The 24117-nt window shown below is 48.1% G+C and overlaps 1 protein-coding gene across 1 annotated transcript in view; it reads left to right on the plus strand.

Moving 5' to 3' along the window:
- The first annotated feature begins 469 nt into the window (after nt 1–469).
- The window catches only part of MAN1C1 (mannosidase alpha class 1C member 1), a 147677-nt gene continuing 124029 nt past the window's right edge, over nt 470–24117 (plus strand). The window contains exon 1 of the mRNA XM_040229608.1: nt 470–1246. Within this exon, the coding sequence (XP_040085542.1) occupies nt 707–1246 (540 nt within the window). The 5' untranslated portion in view covers nt 470–706. The remainder of the gene's footprint in view (nt 1247–24117) is intronic.

A 24117-nucleotide genomic window follows, 5' to 3' on the forward strand; every position in this document is an offset into this window, starting at 1 on the left:
CCCCCCCCCCCAGCTCCCCGGCGCCCGCCCTGCGGCGGAGCAAAGTTGTGGACGTGTCCCGATAGCCAAAGCCCCTAGCGCTGTCGCGACCCGGCCGCTCCAGCGCGCTCTCGGAGCGTCACTGACAGCCGGGCCGCGTCACTCCCCAGCCCCCGGGAGTCGACCCCTTCTGGAAACTGCTTCTGAGGCTCAAACTTTGGGCCGGGGTGGTTGGGGGTTGCTGAGGGCAGCTCAGCTCGGGGACGAGGCCTGCGGGCGCCCCTCCGCGTGGACAAGCCTGGGCACCTCGGACGGCATGTGACGGGCTCCGGCGGCCGCCGCAGCGCGGGAAGGGGCGCGGGCCCCGCGGTCCCCGGCCGCGGCGAGGAGGGGCGGCGCGGCGGCCGGAGGGAAGGCTGCGGTGCACGGTCGACCCTCGCGGGCCCGGGCCCCGAGCCTTCCTGCCTCGCTCGCCCGGGCCCCGCCGAGGCCGCCGCCGCCGCCGCCGCCGCTCCCCCTGTCCCGGCGCGGGAGGACTCTCTCCAAACTCCCTGAACTCCGGGAACAAGCCCCCCGAAAGGGCGAAACTCTCAGGGACCCCCACCCAGGGCGGCGCGCCCTCGACGACCTCCGCTCGCCGAGCCCAGCTGCTGACAAGTGCCTGGACTCCGAAGACCTCAGGAGCTCGGCCGGAGCTGAGCGTGCCCCAAGCCCGTGCCCGGTCAAGATGCTCGTGAGGAAAGTGCCCGGCTTCGTCCCGGCCTCCCCTTGGGGGCTGCGGCTGCCGCAGAAGTTCGTCTTCCTCCTCTTCCTCTCCGGCCTGGTCACCTTGTGCTTCGGGGCCCTGTTCCTGCTGCCCAACTCCTCTCGCCTCAAGCGCCTCTTCCTGGCCCCTCGGACCCAGCAGCCCGGCCTGGAGGCGGTGGCCCAAGTCGCCAGCCACCCGCGGGCCCGCGGACAGGAATTTCCTCCCAACCCGGCCCCCGCGGCTCCAGCCCCGGGGGAGGATGACCCCGGCAGCCAAGCCAGTTCCCGGCGCAGAAAAGGGTGGCTGCGCCGCACGCACCCCACCGGACCCCGGGAGGAGGCCACGGCGGCCCGGGGCGGCGGCGCCACGGCCCTCAGACCCCAGGAGGGGAGCGTCCGCTCTAGCTTTGACTTCAAGGCATTCCGGAGCCGCCTCCGCCACCCGGTCCTGGGGACTAGGGCCGACAGGAGTAAGGAGCCCCAGAGCCTAGTTCATACCCAGCGGGAGAAAATCAAGGAGGTAAGGACTCTCCTCCTCCTCCCACAGAATATTTTAAAAGACGGCTCTTGTGCTTCCATCCATCCTCGCTCACCCCCAGTCACTCCCGGGCTCCGTGACCTGCTCGAGGCCCTCCTCCCAAACTTCCCACCTTCACTCCGTCCTGCGCACTTTTCCAGCGCTGGGTTCAGTTAACCATCCACATTCCTGATAGATGGTAGCTAAAGCCCTAGACCAGCTTTTCCTCACCCCCAGATTCTGGTCTTTCCAGTCTAGTCCTGAGCCCAGGTGGGCCTTGCTCCCTCCCTTTTGGAGATGCTAATAAGATTTGTGTGCAGTCGCTTTGGGCGTCGAAACTGCGACCTCATGGACTGTAGTTCACCGGGCTCCTCTGTCCAGGGGAGCCTCGAGGCAAGAATAGGGGAGTGGGGTTCATTAATGGGCACCCTTTCTGTTCGAAGGGGCCAAGGGCCATGTTCTTTCTCACTGTGAGTCCTTAAGTCATGACATCTCCTAAACCCCTTTAGGATCTGCTACCAGAATTTGGGGGATACTTGATGTCCTGCAAGTATTTTGTAATCTAGCCAGCAACCCACAAGCCAGAAGATGTCCTACATTCTTACTAACTGTTTCTATTGAGCTTTGGAACAGTTGTACATAATTGCATGTGATACAAGGAGCAGTGATCAATAAGGTAGTGGTAATGATACAGAAGCTCTGAGGTTATTGGCTTAATGAAGCAGGTCTTGGACTGGTTTCCTGTAGGGATTGTACCAGAGAGGGGTTAGATGGATCACTCTGAGTCTGAATCTGAGTCCTAGTTTAACACACCAAAAGCGAATGCAGCCTCACCATGGCTTGGAGACAGTTGCCAAGCCGCCACTGATAACTAAATGTTCTGCTCAACCACTGTTAGAGCTGCCTGCTGTTGGAGCCGCCTGTATGAGGATTTTGCCCGGCACTGTGGAGGGGGCTGCAGTGACACCCCCGGACCACGAGGGGGCTGTGGGCAAGCAGTGGGGCAGGGTCTCCTCCCTAGAATCGAGAAGATGCTCCCCTGCCCCCGTGGACCCAGAAGGAAAGGACTGCTTCTATCTGGACCTCTTGGTTTGCTGCAGAGCAGTCCAGCAAGTCTGCTCTGATTTCCAGGGAGAGCAGGCAGCAAGGGTCAGGACCTGCTCAGGGTGCCAAGACCTGCTCAGAGCCAGCTGAGAGCTGAGCTGCCCTCCTCCCCTTGTCCAGTCTACCCTCTCTCCCAGCGCCCACCTCTCCCCTAGTCACCTCTGCTATTGTTACTCAGCTTTCTATGCTAAGCCCTGTGGAGACTCTACCTTACCGAGTAACTAGCAGTCGCTGGACATTTTGTGATGTCAGGATCGGAAATCACAAAAATCACAAAAGGGAGTCCTTGTTTCTTGTGTGCAAGTGTGCACTGTCAGTTTCCAAGTTCTTACTGAAATCCCAGAGGTTAATTGAAGCTTAGACGTTTTGGTAGCTAAGAAAGGGGCATCATTTCTCCCCCATTGGGTAAGGACCTGTGTTTTTGAATACTCACCTGAACCACTCCAGCTCCCTTTCCTAAAACTGCCTCTGAGCACATTAACCCTTTCAGACCTCCTCGGAAGGCAGTGACTCCCAGTGAAATTACATATAAAGTGCACGCATGTGGTTTTTCATGGGGTGTAGAGCTGCCATTAGATTTTCCAAAAGATCCTCCAAAGGATTAAGAATCAACTACTGTCCTCTTCGGAAGCAGTGCTTTCTGCATTTGCATCTAAGACTGTGACCCATTTCTGAAAGCCTGTGGTTGGGAGCCATGGTAGGAAGAGTGGGCTGGCCAGTGGGGAACCAAGTTCTGCCCCTCTGTACCAAGAGAACCTCCCTTGAGGGCAGAGGGCAGTGACTTGCGGTGGCTGGGGATGGTGAGAGGTATAGAGATTCTGCTTTGCCAGTGAGTATAAAGTAACACAATGGGTGGAGGTTTGTGTTAGTTGTCAGATGTCTGGATCTTTCTGTCTGGCATCTCTGTACACCCCTGGTAGTAGATAGAAGCCTGCTTGTCTGTACCTTTAGTTGTTCAGTGAACCCTCTCTTACAGTCTTGAAGACCGTAAGCTCCTCAGAATGGAGGGGACAGGACTATATATACTATTATGTTTTGAAGCCTGTTGTCTCTTCAGGTGTCTTGAGTTTGGACCCCTCCCTTCCCCACCTCCCCAGATAACCTGAAATAAAAATGTGGGCAGTGTCTGGTTTAGCTGTTAACACAGAATTAACTTCCCTGGTGTCCCACCTGATGAGGAATGCGTTTGACTGTTGCTGGAGGATGTCTTTATTTCCTTCTCATTTAAATTTCTATCTGTGCCAAGCCCAGGGGTAGATCATTTTAGAAAGGTGCCTGTTTTCAGAAAAGGGACTGCTGCTTTCTGGCTTGTTTATTTCCTGACATGGATTGATTAGACCCCAGGAGCAGAGGGGGAGCTAGCATCAGATAAAAAGCGCTCTGTTCTTATAAGATGAGGTTTTTAAAGCAAAAGTAAGCATCAGGAGCGATTCAGAGAGGGTGATAAATGAGAGTGAATGAAGACTGGACACTCAGGCTCTAGATCAACGAAGTATACTTATGAACGTTCTGGTATGAGAGATGGACGTGGACACAAGGTCTCTGCTGATAAGATGGGTTGAGGCTGCCTGTTCTGGTTGTTCACACATCAGGAAGCCATCTGTCACTGGAACCAAGGATTTCTCCTCACTTGTAATTTTGGAACCTTGGAGGAGGCAGTGTGGTGAAAAGGGGAACCCAGAGAACATGGATTCAAGTGTCCACTCAATCATCAGCTGTCTCACTTTGGACAAGCCACCTCCTCTCCTTCCTGGACCTTGTTTTTCCTTCTGTAAAGTGGGATGAGAGAGAGGAAAAGAGACTGGTTACATAAACTCTTGCTTCCAGACCCGGTCCCTAAGTAGACTGCCAGTCTGGCCAGGCACTCCTTAGCAGTTGGGCTTTTCCCAGCCCTGTTTTCAGCATGTCTCAGTTCCTTGAAGTTAGGGACAGTGTTGTGCTCTTGTTGATGGCGATGTGTTCACTGTTGTATCCCTAGCACCACATAGCTAAGTATTCCTGTCACACGTATTGAACTTTAGAGATGGGACTGAACAGTGACAGATCCTCATCTTGGGCTCATCTTGGCGAGTAGAGGGGTCGGTAAGAAGGAGAAACGGCTTGCTGACTGCTCTCCCTTACAGATCTGATGATAATATAGGAAATTATTGTTATACTTATGTTAGGGTCATAGCTAGGCTGCTATTCAAATTCAGTAGCCCTTTCTTACATATGACAAAAATTGATGTTTTTGAACTGTGGTGTTGGAGAAGACTCTTGAGAGTCCCTTGGACTGCAAGGAGATCCAACCAGTCCCTCCTAAAGGAAATCAGTCCTGAATATTCATTGGAAGGACTGATGCTGAAGCTGAAGCTCCGATATTTTGTCCTCCTGATGCAAAGAGCTGACTCTGAGGCTGGGCAAGATTGAAGGCAGGAGGAGAAGGGGATGACAGAGGATGAGATGGTTGGATGGCATCACTGACTCGATGGACATGAGTTTGAGTAGGCTCCAGGAGTTGGTGATGGACAGGGAGGCCTGGCGTGCTGCAGTCCATGGGGTCACAAAGAGTCAGACACGACTGAGCGACTGAACTGAACTGAACCCATGACAAGAGTTGGGAGTGAATAGCTTTGCCAGGCTTACATCCCGATGAAAGGTTTCAGACAGTGTTGGGTCCTACTAATGATGGCTGGTTGCTAATCTAGAGAACCTCAATTGTCCCTTCTGGTGAAGGGGGCTTTTGTTAAAGGGAATTGGTCAGTGAGATTGGGGTACCCATATAAAGAATGTGCTCTTATGCACCACTGTATGTGACAGTCTTCTTGGGTGTCCAGCCTGGGTTCAGGCCCTAGCCAAATCATCAACCCTGACCTCAGGTGAAAATTTCTGATTGTTATTGGGCCTCAGTTTTCACGGTAAAATGAAGGGATTGGCATTTAGGGAAGTCTTCTCTCCCATCTGTTCCCACTTGCTTTATGTATGGATCTGCCCAAGCACCTAGGATAGGATCTGACACTTCACTGGAGGCCAGATACTTGAATGAGTGGCTACAGTAAAGATCTTTAACTAACAGTTAAGGTTGCTGGTGGCAGAGGCTGGGTCTTCTTCCTGAGGGTACCTGGAATTCCAAGAGTTGCAGAGCAGAGGCCACAGCAAGGTTTGGGGGCTCAGCAGCTCTGTGACCCAAGAAGCCTTTTCGAAGTTGCAGTAATTTTCCAAGTGCAACCTGAAGGGACTGGGGAGGGGGCAGCCGTGAGTAAAATCTTTCGTGCCTGGATAGCAGGCATCTGGAAGATGCCCGAGTTATCTTGGAGTCCTGAGACTTGGCAGCGAGTGCCCCAGCTCTTGCCTTCCATGCCTGCTGTCTTAAGCCTCTAGGACATTGCTGGTTATGATGTGTGACTATGTCCAGATAAGTCATCTTGGCAGATGATCTTTGCTCCCCACTGATGGGCTGGTTTGTTAGTCACATGTGGTTTCTCTGTATATCTGATTTATCACTGCTAGTCTCAGGGACAGGTAGGAAAATTAAAAGGCTTTGTGTTCTTTGTAGCATGTGAATCTGAGCCTGTGAGATGTTCAGGATAATTAATATTAGGAACATCTTCAGATTTAAATAGCTTTCCTTGGAAGAGCTCTGTTTGAGTTGAAAATCCACTGAAGATTTTTACCCCCTTGTCGTTCAGTTTCTCTCCTGATGTATTTTCTGCTCTATGATACATTTAATATAGACAAGAAGACTGGCCTATAATAACTGGACAGGTCCCTTGGGAGACCCTCACATTGCATGTCCAGTCACACACTTCATCCTTCTTTTTAAGTGCTGCTTAGAACTAAGAGGGCTGCAAGTAGAGCAAAGTTTAGACCTTGTCCCCACCGGGTCTACAGCTTAACAACCACAGGCTGGGTGGGTCTCTACTTTCGTTGTGAGCTGCACCATGATTCTGGGGACTTGGTGCAGGCGTTCCGGGAGCAGTCATTTCTCAGGCTTCACATCTTTAACTCTGTCCTTAGTGTTAGGTTTAGAAACACATAGTGCAATGACTTTTAAAAGTCGGCTGCTTATTTCACACTGTTGTTAGCGGGGGGTGGGGGGTGGGCGAGAATATAGATTCCCTGCAGTTTTCAGAGTGACTGATTTACATCCAAGCTCAAGAAATGCCTATTCTCTAGCTCTCCCCGAAGACTGATCCATTACTCTACCAAAAATAAATATTGTGATATATATCACGCATAGTTTGCTCAAAGGGACTTACATCTCTTCTCTTATTGAAAAAAATAAATCAGGCTCACAGATTGGAAAGCCCCATGCAGGGAAGCTATTTGGTAATCTAGATGGGCAACCAGCCTATGGGTACTGCCTCTGGCATGGGGAAGGTGATTGCCTCTGCATCCTAAGTTGAATCTGCACCAAGGGAGGTGGCGAGGGCTTCAGGAAATTCTCTCCCTGCCTTGCTTTCATTGGCCAAGTCAGGAAAGCTTTCACAAGAGCGTGATGGACAGGATTCAAGAGAGAGCGGTGGGCACTTGTTACGTTAACTTTAAAAGATGTGCCATACATGGAGCAGGCTTCCCTGATAGCTCAGCTGGTAAAGAATCTGCCTGCAATGCAGGAGACCCCGGTTTGATTTCTGGATTGGGAAGATCCCCTGGAGAAGGGATAGGCTACCCACTCCAGTTTTCTGGCCTGGAGAATTCCATGGACTGTATTGTCCATGGGGTCGCAAAGAGTCAGACACGACTGAGTGACTTTCACATACACGGAGCAGGAATGAGTGTCCTGAACCAAGAATGATTATTATTCCAGTTCTGTACAACTGCAGCCCCCCCAAAACCGAGCTCATTGAAACAATAAGCTCTGGTTCTTCATTTTCTGTTGTCTCAGCACCAAGGCCTTATGAACCAGAGTTCTGGGGGAAAAACAGATTTTTTTAAGCTCTGAATTCTCATGGCACATGATGGTAAGGAAAAGAAACTGGAGATTCCTTAAGAAGTTCTGAGGACCCAAGGATCCAAGTCCCCCTTCCCTCCTTCACCCCCACTCAGCTCTGGTGGCTGGTTAATAGCCAAGGCAGTATGGTTTTGGTTCTCTTAAATGCAGGGTGTGGCTGAGATAGCTGGAAGTCAGATCTACTTTTTGGTTTCTCCATCCCCGAAGAAAACTGAAACCATGGAGACCACAGCTGTAGGCTGTGGCCCAGTTGTACGTGTTTCTTCCCTTGAGAAGGCTGTTTTCTAACATCGGGGTTGAGGTCTCCCCACACTTGACAGGCAGGTGGGCAGAAGAGCCCTTATTCACAAGAGCCTGAATATGTCTCTTAACTCTGAGTTTTCATTAATTAAAAGCTGAGGCTAGGGTGGTTGTCCATCTGTTTTAGTGCAGTATTGCAGTGGTACAGAAGAAACTTGGGCATCCTGATTAGTGTCCTTAACAGATAAGCAATAATTATGCTTTTTCCTGGCATGCTCTGGGAGTCAGCTGCTCTATAGATGAAACTTCTAGGTAAATAGCTTTCGCTGAATAACAACCATTTTCAGTGGCTGATAGATTTTTCTCCCCTCATTTCACCTCTACTGTGACTTGGGGATCACCATAAAATCCACTGTGCAATACAGCATATCCCATTAGGCCCTGATGAATCATTTAGGTAAGTGTCTCACTGCCTTATTTATTTATTTATTTATTTTGGCAGCAACCCTGTGATGGAGGTGGTGGTAGTGGTTGTTTAATTGCTAAGTCATGTCTGACTCTTTGCAGTCTCATGGACTGAGGCATACCAGGCTCTTCTGTCCTCTACTATCTCCTGGAGTTTGCTCAAATTCACGTCCATTGAGTCAGTGATGCTATATAACTGTCTTATCCTCTGCTGTCCCATTTTCCTTTTGCCTTCAGTCTTTCCCAGAATCAGGGTTTTTTCCAATGAGTCAGTTCTTCACATCAGGTGGCCAAAGTATTGGCGCTTCAGCAACAGTCCTTCCAAAGAATCAGTGTTGATTTCCTCTAGGATTGACTGGTTTGGTCTCATTGCAGTCCAGGGGACTCTCAAGAGTCTTCTCCAACACCACAGTTCAAAAGCATCAACTCTTCGGTGCTCAGCCTTCTTTATGGCCCAATTCTCACGTCCATACATGACTACTGAAAAAACCATAGCTTTGCCTCTACAGACCTTTGTTGACAAAGTGATGTCTCTACTTTTCAATATGCTGTCTAGGTTTGTCATAGGTTTGCTTCCAAGGAGCAAGCATTTTTCACTTTCATGGCTGCAGTCACTGTCTGCAGTGATTTTGGAGCCCAAGGAAACTAGTTATTTATTTAAGTGTAACTTATATACTCCACTCCAGTACTCTTGCCTGGAAAATCCCATGGGCGGAGGAGTCTGGTGGGCTGCAGTCCATGGGGTCTCGAAGAGTCGGACATGACTGAGCGCCTTCACTTTCACTTTTCACTTTCATGCATTGGAGAAGGAAATGGCAACCCACTCCAGTGTTCTTGCCTGGAGAATCCCAGGGAAGGGGGAGCCTGGTGGGCTGCTGTCTCTGGGGTCGCACAGAGTTGGACACGACTGAAGCGACTTAGCAGCAGCAGCAACTTACATATAGGCAATTGCACAGATCTTAAATATACAGTTTGCTAAATTTTAACAACTGCAGAAAACCATGTAAACCACACCCCTAGGAAGATATAGAATGTTTCCATCACCCAGACAGTTCCATCTGCTCCTTTTCAATCAGTCCCCCATCATCCATACCCAAACACTGTTTGGATTTGTCGCCAGAGATTAGTCTCACCTGTTCTAGAACTTCAACTAAATGGAGTAGTACAATATATGCCATTCTGTGCAAAACTATTTCACTGAGGCTAATGCTTTTGAAACTCATTCATGTTGTGTGTAGCAGTATTTCGTTTCTTTTTGTTGAGATGTATTCCATTGTATGAATATCCCATGATTTGTTTATTCATTCACATGTGGTTGGACCTTTGGTTGTTTCCAGTGTTTGGCTATTATGAATAAAGCTGTTATGAACCTTTTATGCACAAGTTTTTATGTAGGTATATTTTCATTTCTTTTGTGTCAACATCTAGGAATATCATTGCTGGCTCACAGAGTAAATGTATGTTTATAGGAAAGTGGAAACACTTTTCCCAAATAGTTAGACCATTACATACTCCCACCAGCAGTGTGTGAGAGTTCTGCATCATCGCCTACACTTGCTATTGTCCACCTTTTTTGGTTTAGCCATTCTATTTGATGTATAGTACTGAGCGCCAAAGAACTGATGCTTTTGAACTGTGGTATTGGAGAAGACTTGAGAGGCCCTCGGATTGCAAGGAGATCCAACCAGTCCATCCTAAAGGAGATCAGTCCTGGGTGTTCATAGGAAGGACTGATGCTGAAGCTGAAACTCCAATACTTTGGCCCACCTCATGGGAAGAGTTAACTCATTGGAAAAGACTCTGATGCTGGGAGGGATTGGGGGCAGGAGGAGAAGGGGACAACAGAGGATGAGATGGCTGGATGGCATCACCGACTTGATGGACATGAGTCTGAGTGAACTCCGGGAGTTGGTGGTGGACAGGGAGGCCTGGCGTGCTGCGATTCATGGGGTCGAAAAGAGTCGGACACAACTGAGCGACTGAACTGAACTGAATATTTAGTTGAAGCTTTGATTTTCATTTTCCTGTTAGCTATTGTTATTGAATATCTTTTCATATGTTTACTATTTCTTTACCTTCCTTTTAAGAATATGTTAGGATCTTTTGCCCCTCCCCTTAAAAATTTTTTTAAAAATTTCTACTATTTATCATCTTCTTATTGAATTCTAGAAATCCTTTGCATATTCTGGATATATGTCATTTGTCAGATGTATATATACATGGGCTTCCCAGGTGGCTCAACGGTAAAGAATCCGCCTGCCAATGTAGGAGATGTAAGTTTGATACCTGGGTCAGGATGATCCCCTGGAAAAGCAAATAACAATCCACTCCAGTATTTTTGCCTGGGAAATCCCGTGGACAGAGGAGCCTGGTGGGCTACAGTCCATGAGTTTGCAGAAGAATCAGACGTGACCAAGTGACTAAGCAATAACATATATTCCTATATTCATACTCTGTGATTTATTTTTTCACTTTCTTGATGTGTCATTTGGAGAGCGGAAGTTTTAAATTTTGATGAAATCTGGTGTATCCGTGTTTTCTTTTATGGTGGTACTCTTGTGTGGATTAAAATTTTTATTTTGTTTACCCAAAGGTCATGAAGGTAGTCTCCTTTCAATTCTGGCAGCTTGATCATTTTAGTTTTTACATTTGGGTCTTTCATATACTTCCAATTAACTTTTGTATGTGGTTGAGGTTCTTTATTTCCATTTAAATGTCTAGTTGTTTAGTGCTGTTTGTTGAAAAAGCTTTCTTTTCCCCTTGGAATTGCTTTGATACCTTGTTAATTTATCATATGTATGTGGTTCTGTTTCTGGACTCTTCTATTCTGTTGATTTGTCTTTATGCCAATTTATACTATCTTTTTTTGAGTGTGATTGGCTTTAAGCAAACCATCTTGCTGTTTGTTTCTGGAATTTTTTTGGCTTTTTTTTTTAAGTTTTTTTTTGAAGTATAGTTGATTTCCAGTGCTGCGTTAATTTCAGTTGTACAGCAAAGTGATTCAGTTTTTTATATATCTTCGCTTTCAGTTTCTTTTCTATTACAGGTTGTTATATTGAATATTGTTCCCTGTGCTATATAGTAGGTCCTTGTTGTCAGTTCATACTATCCTGATGCTGGAACTCTATAGTAAGTCTTAAAGACAGGCAGTGTGATTTCTCCACCTTTGAACTTTTTTTTTTTTAATGGCTTCAGTTACTATAAGTCCTTTACATTTCTGAAGTACATTTGAGAATAAGTACATCCGTTTCTATGAAGAATCATGCTGGGTTTTTTATTGGATTTGCCTTGAACCTATAAATCAAATTCCTCTGAACATTTTTTTTAAGTGTAGGTCTACTGTTGACTGATTCTTACAGCTTTTGTTTTCTGAAAATGCCTCTACTTGCCCTCCTCTTAAAAGAATATATTTGTTGGATATAAAATTTTAAGTTGATCCCCTCCCCGCCGACCACCCTTTCTTTGTATGAACGAACCATTGTCTTGGAACTTGTATTGCTTCTGATGAAAGATCAGAGTATATTCCCCTGTGTATAATGTCTTTCTCTTCCCTTTGGATGCTATTTCGATTTTCTCTTTAAGTCATCTGACAATGTACCTAAATGTGGATTTAATTGTTTATCCTTCTTGGGGTTTGTTGAGCTTCTTGTGTCTATGGGTTGATATTTTTATCAAGTTAGAAAAAAATTTGGCCCTTAGGTCTTCAATATTTTTCCTATCCCAATATACCTCCTTTTGTTTTAGAACTTAACTTACATATAAGTTAAATTGTTTGATATTTTCCTAGAAGTCACTGAATCTATGCTCATTTTCTTTTCAATCTTTATCTCTGCACTTTGGTGTAGATACTTTATGTTAACCCATCTTCAATTTCACTGAAATTTTCTTCTGTAGTGTCCAATCTATTGCTAAGCCCACCCAGTGAATTTTTAATTTTCAGGTATTTTTTTTTAACCTCTCAGTTCAGTTCAATTGCTCAGTTGTGTCCGACTCTTTGCGACCACATAGACTGCAGCGTGCCAGGCCTCCCTGTCCATCACCAACTCCTGGAGTTTACTCTAACTCAACTCCAGTGAGTCAGTGATGCCATCCAACCATCTCATCCTCTGTCATCCCCTTCTTTTCCCACCTTCAATCTTTCCCAGCTTCAGAGTCTTTTCCAGAGTCAGCTCTTTGCATCAGGTGGCCAAAGTATTGGAGTTTCAGCTTCAACATCAGTCCTTTCAACACACACTCAGGACTGATCTCCTTTAGGATGGACTGGTTGGATCTCCTTGCTGTCCAAGGGACTCTCAAAAGTCGTCTTCAACACCACAGTTCAAAAGCATCAATTCTTCAGCACTCAGCTTTCTTTATAGTCCAACTCTCACATCCATACATGACTACTGGAAAAACCATAGCCTTGACTAGATGGATGTTTGTTGGCAAAGTAATGTCTCTGCTTTTTAATATGCTGTCTAGGTTGGTCATAGCTTTTCTTCCAAGAAGCAAGAGTCATTTAATATCATGGCTGCAGTCACCATCTGCAGTGATTTTGGAGCCCCCCAAAATAAAGTCTGCCTCTGTTTCCACTGTTTCCCCATCTATTTGCCATGAAGTGATGGGACCAGATGCCATGATCTTAATTTCTGAATGTTGAGCTTTAAACCACTCTCCTCTTTCACTTTCATCAAGAGGCTCTTTACTTCTTCACTTTCTGCCATATGGGTGGTGTCATCTGCATATCTGAGGTTATTGATATTTCTCCCAGCAATCTTGATTCCAGCTTGTGCTTCCTCCAGCCCAGCGTTTCTCATGATGTGCTCTGCATAGAAGTTAAATAAGCAGGGTGACAGTGTACAGCCTTGACGTACTCCTTTTCCTATTTGGAACCTGTCTGTTGTTCCATGTCCAGTTCTAACTGTTGCTTCCTGACCTGCATACAGATTTCTCAGGAGGCAGGTCAGGTGGTCTGGTGTTCCCATCCTCTTGAAGAAGTTCCCACAGTTTGCTGTGATTTTAACCTCTAGAATTTCCGTTTGGACCTTTTTCATTGTTTTGAGCTCTCCAGTGTTTCACATGTGCTCACTCTTTGTTTTCATCTTGTCCTTTAAATCCTAAGGCACATCCATAATAGCTTTTCAAAACGTCGTCTTTGTCATGCTTGGGTCTGTCCCTGTTGACTGTTTTACCTCTTGGTTATGGGTCACATTTTCCTTCATCTCATGTAACTACTGATTGGCAAACATTTTCTGCCAAACACTGTGAATGCACTTTTTTGAGATTCTAGATTCATCTGCTTTTTTTTTTTTCAAAAAAGTCTGCTTTTAAGTAGTTTTTATCCCCCTTTTCTGTCAGGCTGACAGCTGTTACATCCCAGGGCTGTCAAGATGCCTGCTTCTGGCCAGTTTATTCTCTACTCTTCCTATTTTTCTATTTTCTAATCTGCAGATGGCTAGGAAATATTCAATCTATCTTGTAAGCATTATATATAAAGTACAAATAAATAGACCTTGAGTAGGTCTCAGAAGACTCCTGAATGAAGTACATAAACTTGACACATTTTGGTACAGTTTAAATATTTAAAGATTCTTACTTACTTTTGGTAGTTGGTATGAGATGCATGAAATATAATTTTGTGTTGAAATTATATCCTGAATAAATAGAGTAGCTCTCAAAGGGGTTGAGATCATCTCTGGTTGATGTCATCTGAAATTATTTGTGCATTCTTTGCTCATCTGCTTTGAGGTGTTAGAAGAAATACTTGTTGCTCTCTGTGACATTCTAGCAGTCTCTATTAGTGTGACTTTCCTCTCAGAATTTTTTAATCTGTCAAATATTTTTCTCTAGCCTCTCTACCTTAACTCTAATGATGAATTTTTAGAAACTTGGTTTGTAAATCCCCACATAAAAAAAGATATTCGTATAGGCCAAATTGCTGATTATTGATCAGAAGGAAGCTAAATATACATGGCTGAAGGATTTTTACATGGCTGTGGGTCTGATCTCTTATCTCCCCTCATTCAGCAAAGTTCAGTAGGAAACAAATGTAGTGTATTATTGAAAAGGCTATCTTTAATTTCATTTGTCTCATTTGGGGTGTGTGTTGAGGGGGGGGTGTTGAATTAAAGTTCCAGGTCTCTTTTTTTTTTTTTTTTTTCCAGGTCTCTTATTTAAGATCTCTTTCCTCCACTTTCATTCCTGGAATGAGCTTTTCAGAGGTTAAACCTAAACTTTGCCAAGTAAATGCCGATCTGTTGGAAAGACATTGGCACCTTTTTTGTTTTTCTGTACTTGTGTTCTTGACCTAAATCAGCGAAACTTCCTCTTTTCCAGCTCTCCCAGAAGCCATTCTCCGTCTGTCACATACTTCACAGAGCTCTGGAGTAGTCTTGGTTTTTAATGATAAGAATCAGTGGGAAAAGAAGACTTAAATTTCTTGCTTTCAGAACTGGACCTTTTAGAGAGCAACCTATGAATATAATCAATTTTCCTGCTTTAGACTATAAGGAAAGCTTTTGTAGAGCAAGGTTCACGTTTCGACAGAGAAATAGCAGCTCCATCTAGGGCTTCTTTAGCAGTTTCAGCTGCAGGTCTTTCAGGGTGCATACTTTCGCAGAGGGCAGAGACTTCACACTGATGTAGTCTCAGAGGTGGTCTTGTGTATGTAATAGCGACCCTGTAATCATGGTCGGAGCTCTGGTTATCAATCCTTGAGTAACTAAGAATGGTACCAGAGTGGCGTCAGTCCAGGTGGGGTTGAGGGAGACAAACAGCCTTAGCCTTTCCTGTGATTAGGCGCTGGATTAGATTAAAGCATAATCAGATTCTCTGTGATCTGAGTAAAGTGCTCTCAAATTTGGCACCAGCGGGAGCAGTTTGTCAACCCTGGAATTTGAAGTTTTCTTGCATGTCAGAGAAGAGGTTTCTGACTCTCTGCTCCCTGTACCATCCATTGGCTTTAAATTCTCCCTGGAAGAGTTTCCAGGGGGCCTGCTTTCAAGGGGAGTAGAGGCTGGACCAGGCTGATACCTAACCTCATGGGCAGATGAGATCAAAGATTCCTTGTGTGTGTGATATTCTTAGTAGAACCCTTGCATCCCATTAAGAGTTTAGCTTGTCCCCACAGCAGGCTTGTGGCATACATGGCAGGGTGATAATCCCTTTTTATAGCTCAGGGAATGAACACCCTGCAAAGGCAGTAAGTGACCAACTCCAGGCCCTGCCAGTTTAAATGGTGATGCACTGACTCAGACCTCCTCTCCTGACTCTGGTTAACATTCTTTCTATTACGTTATCTGAAGGGTCAAGGTTGATCATTTAGAGGAAGAGTTTTCACTTTGGGGTGAAATAAAGTAGAAATTGTCATAGTCTTGGTTGACATTGAACAGAACGGGTCTCACGAATCTTTAGAACAGGGATTCTAACCTTGATTGCAGTCTGGAACTCCCCACGGGTCTCTTAGTAAATACTGATACCCAAGTTCCTACCCCAGAGGTTCTGGTTTAATTGGCCCGGAATACAGCACGGGCACTGGGATTTTTAAACATTTCCCAGACGGTTTTAATGTACAGCTATGTTTCAGGACTCGTCTTCACCTAAGCTGTATCTCCTTTCTGACTATATTTCCCCTTTACCCACTTATAGAAGAGGTTGGAAATTTTCTATATTTATTAAGACCAGGATCGGGTCAGATGTGCTGGGGAAAAGACTCAATTAAAACTGAGGTTTCCAGTGTTAAGAGCATAAACTATTAACATCAAGAGAAGCCATAAATTTATTTAAAGAAAAAGATCTTGGAAACAGACATTGTTATACACACCAAAGGCTATATGAGCTAGAGAAAATTAGAGATGACTCTCTGGCTTTAAGAAATTTCATTGTGTAATGGTGTTGTGTGTCGGAATCATTTCCCACTATATACAGATGTATGGAAGAAAGGAAACCTTGGTTAACTGCATAAATACTTGCCTGTCCCACATAAATCTTTTTGGGGGGAAGCAGGCAGAACATAAACATCTGGAATGAAAATACTTGCTTGTCCAGAAGGTGGTTTCTCACCCCCACCACTGTGACTGCCTCTGCCCCTTTCCAGTTAGCAGAGCAGCCTTTTGTTGCTGCTTGGGCCCTAAAATCAAATCACAGCTGCTCAGCAAGAAGATACTGAAGTAAAAGAGCCGAACCCAGTCCCAGGTGTTCAGGCTCAGGGCAGGAGTGCTGCAGTTTCATATCATCACTGCCTTGCCAGGTGTTGGATGTGACTGAATCTGAGAATTGCTGTCCTGGGTTGATCAGATCACATCTACCCAGCCGCCCCCCCACCCCGCCCCCACCCCCCGGCCCGTGTGGAAGCCGCAGGAGGTGGAAATACGCCATAGATGAGTGTGAGCCTCCTTCCCACGGCTTAGTGACAGGCCCCCCGAGAGCTCCGTTTCCATGCAAGAAACCTTTGAATTTTCAACCTGTGCCAAGTTGCGATCTTTCGTCAATCTGCCCCAACTATTTCTAGCAAATTCTTTGGCTGACGTGGCACATAGAACAAAGTCCTATTAATGCCAAACTTATTTCATTCCAGCTTCAAGCGGTGGACATTTAGCGTAGGAGCGTTAATGGAGAGGCAGACTTCAGAGAAGAAATTTCCTTCTGCTGTTAAATCTTATATTAAACCGTGCTCACTCAGAGGCCTCTGGCTGCGGGAAGCAGTGACGAGGGTGGAACTCGGCAGATGGCTGTCGCTGTGGCTTCCTGGAGGCCTGTGCGGGGAGACGATTGTTTATATATTGGTTTTCATTTATGTATTGGTCTTATTTTCATCTTCCTGAGGTGCCCAGATGCTATGGTGATAGATTGGTTGGAAACGACTCATTTGTCAGGGTTCCGTGGGGGACGTAGGTTTCCTTCTCGTGTGCAGTGGAGTCTAAAATGTTTAATTAGATGCCAAGGCATTTCTGCGTGGGTCCCCCTCTGCCGGCCCCCACCCCTACCCCAGGTGGATGCCATTCCTCAGTTTGGAGAAGATCTGGGGTTTTTCTGGGCCTGACCTCCTCTCCTTTCATTTTCTCTTGATGCAGCCCTCATTGCTTCCTTCTCTGAGCGGCTTTTTTTTCTCCCCTTGTCGTTCTTGTTCTAGAAACCGCCTTCATGTGACTGCTGGAATTTGCAGTGCTGATTCGTGTTGGAAACCTAGTTGTCAAACAGGTCCAAACCAGACCTTATGAAATAATGTAGTTGAGCTGATACGCAGTGAGAGGAATATTAACTACCTGCCGCTTATCTGTTTTATTCCAGCTCAACTTTTCCAGAAAACTTACCTTGTTCTTACCACCTGCCAGGCAGTGCCCTAGATGCTGAGGGTGCAGACGTGAGGCTTCTGTCCTTGAGCACCACGTCCAGGCAGACGTGTGCACGCAACTGTGACACCATGGAGGTGCCCCAGTCATGGGGTGAACAAAGGCCTGGGTGTCACAGCAGCTTTGATGTGAGCTTAGGGGAAAGGTCAGTGTTTCAGGCAAATGTGGAGAATGGACCAGGTGGAGTGGACTTGTCAGATAGCAGGAGGCTCCGTGTGCTGGATCTAGGGGTGTGATACAGGTATGGATATGGGAGGTGAAGTTTGGAATGACCAAGGTTCCTACCCGTGGTGTGTATGCTAAGTCGCTTCAATCATTTCCAACCCTTTACAACCCTATAGGCTGTACCCACCAGGCTCCTCTGTCCATGGGATTCTTCAGGAAGAATACTGAAGTTTGTTGCCATTTCCTTCTCCAGGGGAATCTTTGAGATCGAACCTGTGTCTCTAGCGTCTCCTGCATTTCAGGCAGATTCTTTACTGCTGAGCCACTGGGGAGCCCCTTCTACCTGGGGGTAGATAAGAACATTAAGAAGTAGGGACAGTGAGAAATCCTGGGAGGGGGAGATGAGTTGAATTCTAGACATGATTAAACAAAAATCCCAGACACCTGTGAATTCTGGGTGGGTGGAAATATGGGTTCAGGACTGGTGGGGGGCAAGGGCACAGGAGATGCGGATTCAGAAGGATGGCCTGCTGGGGGTTCAAGGCTGGAGTGTGAAGCTGCTTGAGAAAAACCTGGACCAAGAGGCGCAGGGGTCAGAGCCTTCAGGAGCCTAAGCATTTCAGAGAAAGAGCAGAGATTTGGGAAGCAGACAGAGGCAGGTGGCCGAGAGACCAAGGGAACCATGTCCAGCCTCCTTTTTCCTTCCTCTGACTGGTTCTGCCACACTTGGGGTCCCCCGAGCCCCGCGCACAGCTCTCAGGCTCACACAGGCTTGCAGTCCAGCACCCTGTCCTGGGCTGCCTGCCCGTTGTCTTGTCTCTTCCTCAACCACCTCCCAGCTTCAGAGCACTGTCTTCACCAGCCACAGACCCCACGACTTTCCTTCCCTGCTGGCATGAAGAATCAGAGCATCATCCGTTTCTTCCCTTTGTTTTCTGATTGTGTATCCGGACCTCTGCTCTGAAGAGCTGGTGCTCTGAGCCATCTGCTCTTTGATTTTCAACTAAGAAACAAAGAGCCAACCTGAGCCCGGGGTATGGCTCTTGCCTGGCCTGAGGCTGGAGGAGCTCAGCCTTGTAGCAGATCAGGGGGAGCCCTTCTTTCTCCTGCTTTCTGGAAGTAGGGTCTCTATGTCCTCCGGCCTGACCATGCGCTAAAGATTGGCAGGCCAGCTCCACTCCTCTTCAGTGAACAGAGGAGGCCATGTGTGTGGGGGAAAAGGCAAGGTTCAGTCTTCACTGCTGTGGAGGAAAGGGAGGCTTTGCGCAGTGGTGATGGTGGGTTTTGTTTTTTCCCCGTGACCATAAGCAGTGACCGGATGGATCCCGCCACACTCAGCTTCTGGCCATCATCTCTGCTCTGGTGGGGCGTGTTCTCTTGAAACCGTGCCCCTGGCCACTGAAGGGAGGATCATGTGGCCAGGTCCCTGCGATCCTGCCATCTAAGGTGTGTTTAGGGGGCATTCGCACCCTGGCCACCCTTCCAGATTGTCTCCCTGATATCTGAACTCCATCAGTGCTGCCGAAGCCACCCTGGGTCCTGGCCTCAGCTTGGGATGGAAAACAGGCTGGACTGAGCACCTGGAGGAGATTCTGAAAGCTCTGGTTCAAAGCAGTCCCTGTGTGGGGGCAGCCTGGTAGTCCTGGCCCTTGCCATCTTGTCCCGATGTTTCCTGTAGTGGTTTGCGCACCTTACAGTCTGAATATTTAGGTCTGTTCACCCCCCAGGGTAACAGGTGCTGCACGCCCAGCGCTGGTTTATCATCCTCGTCGTCCAGGACTGAAATGTGTGTGGTGCCTTTCTCCCCCGGACTCACAGTGTTTTCAGCAGCAGCCTGTGTTGAGCTGTTCAGCTTCTGCAGAGAGGCGCCGAAAGCTGAAATGCATTCCTGTTCCTTCGTCCATGCCCACCCTCCTAGGGTGTATTTCTGTCCCCAGCAGCCCTGTAGCAGCCCCACCAGCTTAGCTGGGAAGCGTCTGACTTCTTGACCCTGCTCATGCTTGCAGGGCTGCCCCCTGGGGGGCCTGAGCCAGCACCCCGCCTCCAGTCTTGGAGTGCCAGCGACCCTAATGTCTCACCTTAGCAAGGCTGCAGAGGCTGCTGGGGGAGGCACCAAGGAAATGCATAGACTGCCCTGTGAGATGGTGACTTTTAAAAAATAATTGCAGGTAAAATACACATAACTTTTATCATTTTAACCGTTTTAAAGTGGACCATTCTGTGGCATTAAGTACACCCCCAGTGTTGTGTGGTCATCACCACTGTCCCGCTCCAGAACTTTCTCATCCCTCCAGATGGGGACCCCGTACCCCACTCCCACCTCAGCCCCTGGCAACCACCAGTCCGTGTTCTGTCTCTATGCAGCTTTCTATTCCAGACCTTTTACATAAATGGATATGTGACCTTGATGATGTTTTCAGGGTTCTTCCATGTTGCAGAACATGTCACCTTTATTTCTTTTCACGTCTGAATAATATTCCTTTGTATGGATATACTGCATTTTGTTTATCCACTCACCTGTTGATGGACATTTGAGATGCTTTACTTTGGGCTATTATTATGAAAAATGCTGCTCGGAACATTCATGTACTTTTGTTGGGTGGACGCGTGTTTTCAGTCCTTTGGGGGACATATGTAAGAGGTTGCTCTTATGTGTCTATGGTAATTCTGTGTTTACCTTATTGCAGAATTGCCAGTTTTCCACAGCAGGAAACTGGAAATGTGTATGTTCTCATCAGCAGTATGAGGGGAGGTGGTGACTTTTGGAGCCAAGTGTGCCAGCCCCTCTGGCATAAACCAGCCCCTCTGGGGTGCGCCTCAGTGGAGGGTGGACCAGTGGTGTCAGGAGTGGGTAGGGCGGGCTGCAGGGCCTGGGGAACTCGGAGTTCACAAGTGCAAGTGGGCAGGCCGGGGCCTAGCCCTCAGGGGTGATTGAGTTGCTCCAGTTTGGTGGGAGTGTGTGGTGGGGAGTGTGTGGTGGGAGTGTGTGGTGGGGAGCATGTGTGGTGGGGAGCGTGTGTGGTAGGGAGTGTGTGCGATGGGGAGTGTGTGATGGGAGCGTGTGTGGTGGGCAGCGTGTGACAGGGAGTGTGTGTGGTAGGGAGTGTGCACGGTGGGGAGTGTGTGACGGGGAGTGTGTGCAGTGTGGGGTGTGCGTGGTGGGGAGTGTGTGATGAGAGTGTGTGATGGGAGTGTGTGTGATGGGGGGTGTAGTGGGGGGTGTATGTGATGGGCGTGTGTGGCGGGGCAGTGGAAGGGCCACGTGGTGGGTCAGGAGGGCTGATGCAGGTGGTGTCTGTGGGCCCTGAGCCTGGGATGCTGGCAGGTGGTGGCCCTCCCCACCCCCAGGGGAGACAGGTTGCCCTGAGGCAGGCCCAGATGAGGCTCCCAGATGAGGCTGATGGGGGGAGGAGGGGGAGCAGTGATGGGGAGGGGGTGCTTCGCTGGGCTTCAGAATGGAGGTGCTGGCTCTTACCCCAAAGCAGAGTGCTCTCCTGAGACAGGTGAAGTTCTGAATCAAACGTGTCGGGGGAATCCGAGGTCTTCAAAACTGTTCTTGAAAACCTCTCATTGCCAGGACCTAGGCCCTTGGAAGCTCAGAAGCCAAAGCTGAGCTGCTTTTGTTTACTTTCCAGTGGTGGCTTTTTCTTTCCTGGAAGCAGTGGAGGCCAAGGTCTAGTCTGAGTGGGAAGGGTGATGGGGAGAATAAAGAGATTAGGGGAGGGGTGGCAGGTGGCTAGAACTGAATGTTTGAGGCCCTCTGGCAGCTGTGCTGACTGGCTCAGGACCTAGGGTACTTAGCACTTAGGTGGGGGCAGGCAGGGCCAGAAAGGCCGACGGGACAGGTGCTTCAGGGCTGTCCCAGCGCCTGAAGAGACCCAGGGTCAGGCCACCATAAATCCACAGCAGCCCCAAAGGGTGCAGACAGAGTTGGGGTGGCCCCTTCGCCACACCCATGCCCTGGGAGCCCAGCCTGCATCTGGCTAGAGGCCCCTTCAGGGTACATGGGCCAAGCCAGTGCCACCTTATAAACAGTGTTCTAGTTTGTCAGCGTTACGGTTTAATAGTGACGCTTCTGTGTCTGCCGCCTCCTTGAAGCACCTGGTAATCAGGAAGCATATTCCCAGTTTACGGATTGAAGCTGAGAAAAAGAATGGCTTCCACACTTCCATGATCAGGAAGAGTCAGAACTAGGACACACGCCTGGGACTTCTAGCTCTGCGTTCAGCGTTCTTCCTCGTTTGTTTGCCTTCTGGCGGAATCTGCCTGATACCGGTGCTGATCTTCCCCTGCACTCTCTTTGTTAGAACAGTTGATAGTCTTGGGGTCGTGAGATGCTGGCGAAGGATCAGGATCATGTCTGATTCGCATGCAGCGAGTTGCTCTCTCTCTAGGCTCTGGTCAAGTAGAGGGATCTTCTTTCCCTGCCTCTGCCGAGACCATCCCGGCCCCCCAACAGCTATCTAAACCCCTTTCCGGGCAGCAGCGTTCTAAAGAGCCAGCCTACACCTAAGGTCTGCTTTTTTGAGATTTTTGGGTCAAGCCTCAATTCTGTCGAGGCAGAGTTTTGCATCTCCAGCTGCAACCTCGGCTTTCAGCAAATGGTAAACTCTACTTGAGGGCAACATTCAATTATGAAAATCTATTTCTCTTGCCACATTCAAAAAGTCTCCTAATGTGCCTTTGTGCACTCACAAATTTGGTGACACATCACTAAATGTGTATGTGGTTGCCATGGAAATGTCTCTCTTCTGACATGGCATTCCAAGAGCAAAGAGAAGGGAAGTTTTCTTTGTAAAGAGAAGCAGAGCAGAACTTGGCTAATTGTCATCACACGAATCCCCAAACTGTCATTCTTCCCTGACTACCTGTCTCCTGCTTCCTGTCAACGATATAATGGTGGAAGCCAGATCAGCTGCTGTGTTTCCTGAGGAATTTCACAAGCACTGTTCTTAACCTTCATGCCAGGCACGTACCAGGAAGGACCCCAGGACTCTTGATTTGAGTTTTCATCTAGCTCGGAAAGGGTACCTTCCAGACTGTCTAGCACTCGCTGCTCGTAAGCACTTAATTCGCATAAGAACCCTTGGCACCAATTTCTTTGCAGCACATGCAGGCTGAGCAGGTCTCCTGATGCTATGTGTTTCCCACCAGAGACTCTGAGCTGCGGCTTTTGTCATTGTGACCAGTGCACCATGTGATGGCACACAGAGCATGCTAATACTTAATACTAAAAGCGAAAAGTAAAGTGTTAGCAGCTGCGTCGTGTCAGACTCTCTGCGACTCCACGGACTGTAGCCCGCCAGGCTCCTCAGACTGTGGGGATTCTCCAGGCAAGAATACTGGAGTGGTTGTCACTCCCTTCTCCAGGAGATCTTCCTGACCCAGGGATGGAACCTGGGTCTCGGGCACTGCAGGCAGATTCTTTACCATCTGAGCCACCAAGGAAGCCCAGTGGTTAATACTTCAGCACCTTTTCAATGTCAGAAATCCCAGTATTTTCCTAGTAGTGATGTGAATCCACGGAGCGTGGGGAGAGGTGGAGAACGACCTCGGGGACCTAGGTCTGGCTGGTGCCTGCCTGTCTCTGGCTCACCCTGGCCCTGTTTTCACCTCTCTTCCTGTAGACTTTCTTGACCGAGCCTCTCGATGGGCAAAGAATTCCTTGTATTTCTGGACTTTACCAGCAGCTGAGGGGATCCTTGGTCCATACTGGCTGACCCTTTGACTGCAGTTGCTTTCCCAGTCTTGGGGCTGGGGAGCCATTCTTAATGGTCCTGAAGTTCAAGCCGATGGGTCTTCTTGCTGTTAGAGTTTACCCGTGGTGGGCTCTGAGATGGGAACCTCCGCCTCTTGTCCTGAACACCTGCCCGGAAACCTAGCTGTCCTTTCGATTCTCAGCTGCTCCCTATTTCCTGTGGGCCCGTTTGTCCTGTGAGGCTGTCATTTCCCAGGAGAGAGATGCTTTCAGGGTTTCAGAGGCCATCTGCCCATACATGTGTTTCTCTTTTTGGCATCCAGCGTGGTTTCTGGGCTAGAAGGTCCTAGAGTGCTGGCCTCCCTGCCCCACGGGGACCTCGGGGTTCCTGGGGTTCTGAGAGCCTGCCTGTTGCACTTCTCCAGCTGACCTGCCTCCGATGGAAGGAGCTGGCTCCTGTCCAGCATAACGGGGTGAACCAAGAAGTTGAGCATATTTCAGCCTTGTTACTTCTGATGTTGAAGATGCTGGGGTGCTCCATCTCGCCCTTAACTGTGCTGGCTCCCAAGAAGACCTTCGGTCACCAGCCAGGCTGAGATGCCAAAGTGAGGGGATAGAACCTCTAAGTCAAAAAGCAGAGGGTATAGATGCTGGCAGCCCCCACGAACACAGGCGTGCATCCCCAGTGCAGTTGGGCTCCTGTGCGTCTTTGCCGTACCCTGAACAGTAGTTCAGGCAGTTCTTTTCTGCCACAAGACAGAGTGTCCTCCTTGCCTTTATAAATCAGGTCCTCAGCATTGTTTCTTACCCAACATTTATTTCTTCTGCCGTCAAGGGATGGATGGATGAGGAGGCATCTGGTTCATTGCTGAAGCTGTGACCCTGGTGAGTACGTTTGACCAAAAGCTGAAGGATCTAATGAGGAACTCCACAGGAGTCT

Source organism: Oryx dammah, unplaced genomic scaffold (genome assembly GCF_014754425.2).
Source record: "Oryx dammah isolate SB20612 unplaced genomic scaffold, SCBI_Odam_1.1 HiC_scaffold_27, whole genome shotgun sequence".
NCBI classification, from domain to species: Eukaryota; Metazoa; Chordata; class Mammalia; order Artiodactyla; family Bovidae; genus Oryx; species Oryx dammah.